The sequence below is a fragment of the Anarrhichthys ocellatus genome, unplaced genomic scaffold, assembly GCF_004355925.1.
Source record: "Anarrhichthys ocellatus isolate YVR2014 unplaced genomic scaffold, GSC_Weel_1.0 scaffold10059, whole genome shotgun sequence".
NCBI lineage: Eukaryota > Metazoa > Chordata > Actinopteri > Perciformes > Anarhichadidae > Anarrhichthys > Anarrhichthys ocellatus.
In genome coordinates this window covers 1-1,176 of record NW_022290033.1, presented here as the reverse complement: position 1 = coordinate 1,176, position 1,176 = coordinate 1, and the positions used below count along the sequence as shown (strand labels likewise).

The window sequence follows — 1,176 nt, the reverse complement described above, 5'->3', positions numbered from 1 at the left end:
CAGCTCAGGCAGCGGCGTTGCAGATCTGGAGAAGCTGTGTGCCATTTTGGAAGCGGTCCCCGCCCTCAAGTACATCTGTCTGGATGTGGCAAACGGCTACTCTGAGTACTTTGTGGAGTTTGTCAAGACAGTCAGGGAAAAGTTTCCCAAGCACACCATCATGGTAAGAGACACGGGCTGTTCTGGCATGCGTTGTATTGTGAGACTGTGTCTTGGGGCTAATGCTGTCTGGCTTTGCAGGCCGGTAACGTGGTAACAGGGGAGATGGTGGAGGAGCTCATCCTCTCCGGTGCTGACATCATCAAAGTTGGCATCGGCCCAGGTGGGTACGACTGTCTTGAGCATGTCTACAAATAGCCCGAGTAGTGTTTTCCCCCTAAATCAACAAAGAAACTGTACAGGCCTCGCATATAAACACAGACACAACTAAGATGGGAAACAGGCAGGAATGCAAACACACACATCAGCCTTTATCAGCAAGGTTAGTTTGGGCTATAGACTCATAAAGTGCCTCTTACTGTGCAGTTGATTTAAGTTACAACTTACAGAATGTTGCAAATAGGGTGAAACATGGTTTTATCACCAGCAGATTAGCCTTCAATGCAGCAGAATTGGTTTTAGCAGATCATTGTAAAATGACAACTTTAACAAGAAGAAAGAGCTCTAGTATCAATTATTCTGTTTTGCTATAAAGTTTGATAAATCCCCTACGGGCCTGGGCATTGAGACGGTGCTGTTTTATAGCCTGTGGAGTAGAAACCTGAACTGCACAACCAGACCTGAAAGATAAGGGGCTCCTGTAGCTACAGCAGCTGAAATTACACACAGACAGTGACAATGGCGATGGACATCTCTAATGCGTACACTGTGAACTGTGCATTGCAGGGTCTGTGTGCACGACAAGGATCAAGACAGGAGTGGGCTACCCACAACTCAGTGCCGTAATAGAGTGTGCAGACTCAGCCCACGGACTCAAAGGACACATTATCTCTGTAAGTCTCACATCAAGGCACAAACAAATACGGACAGCCAGAGTTGCTGAAGTTAGTATCATGTAGAGTATATATATACTGTACATATTAAGTATACTGCATATGGTAATGCTATCTTGTTGTGCTGTTGGAGAGGAGTTCATCTCTCAGTTCCTCTCTGTGTGAATTGGAAGCCACACAGAGT

The 1,176-nt window shown here is 45.9% G+C and overlaps 1 protein-coding gene across 1 annotated transcript; it reads left to right on the top strand.

Annotated features, from left to right (window-relative positions):
- Positions 1 to 4: 4 nt before the first annotated feature.
- Positions 5 to 1,148, top strand: LOC116380953 (GMP reductase 1-like; the record flags this gene model as incomplete). Its single annotated transcript, XM_031842762.1, has 3 exons — positions 5 to 163; positions 241 to 322; positions 886 to 1,148. Coding segments are annotated over 3 exons (414 nt in total), but the record flags the coding sequence as incomplete, so codon positions are not given.
- Positions 1,149 to 1,176: the final 28 nt, after the last annotated feature.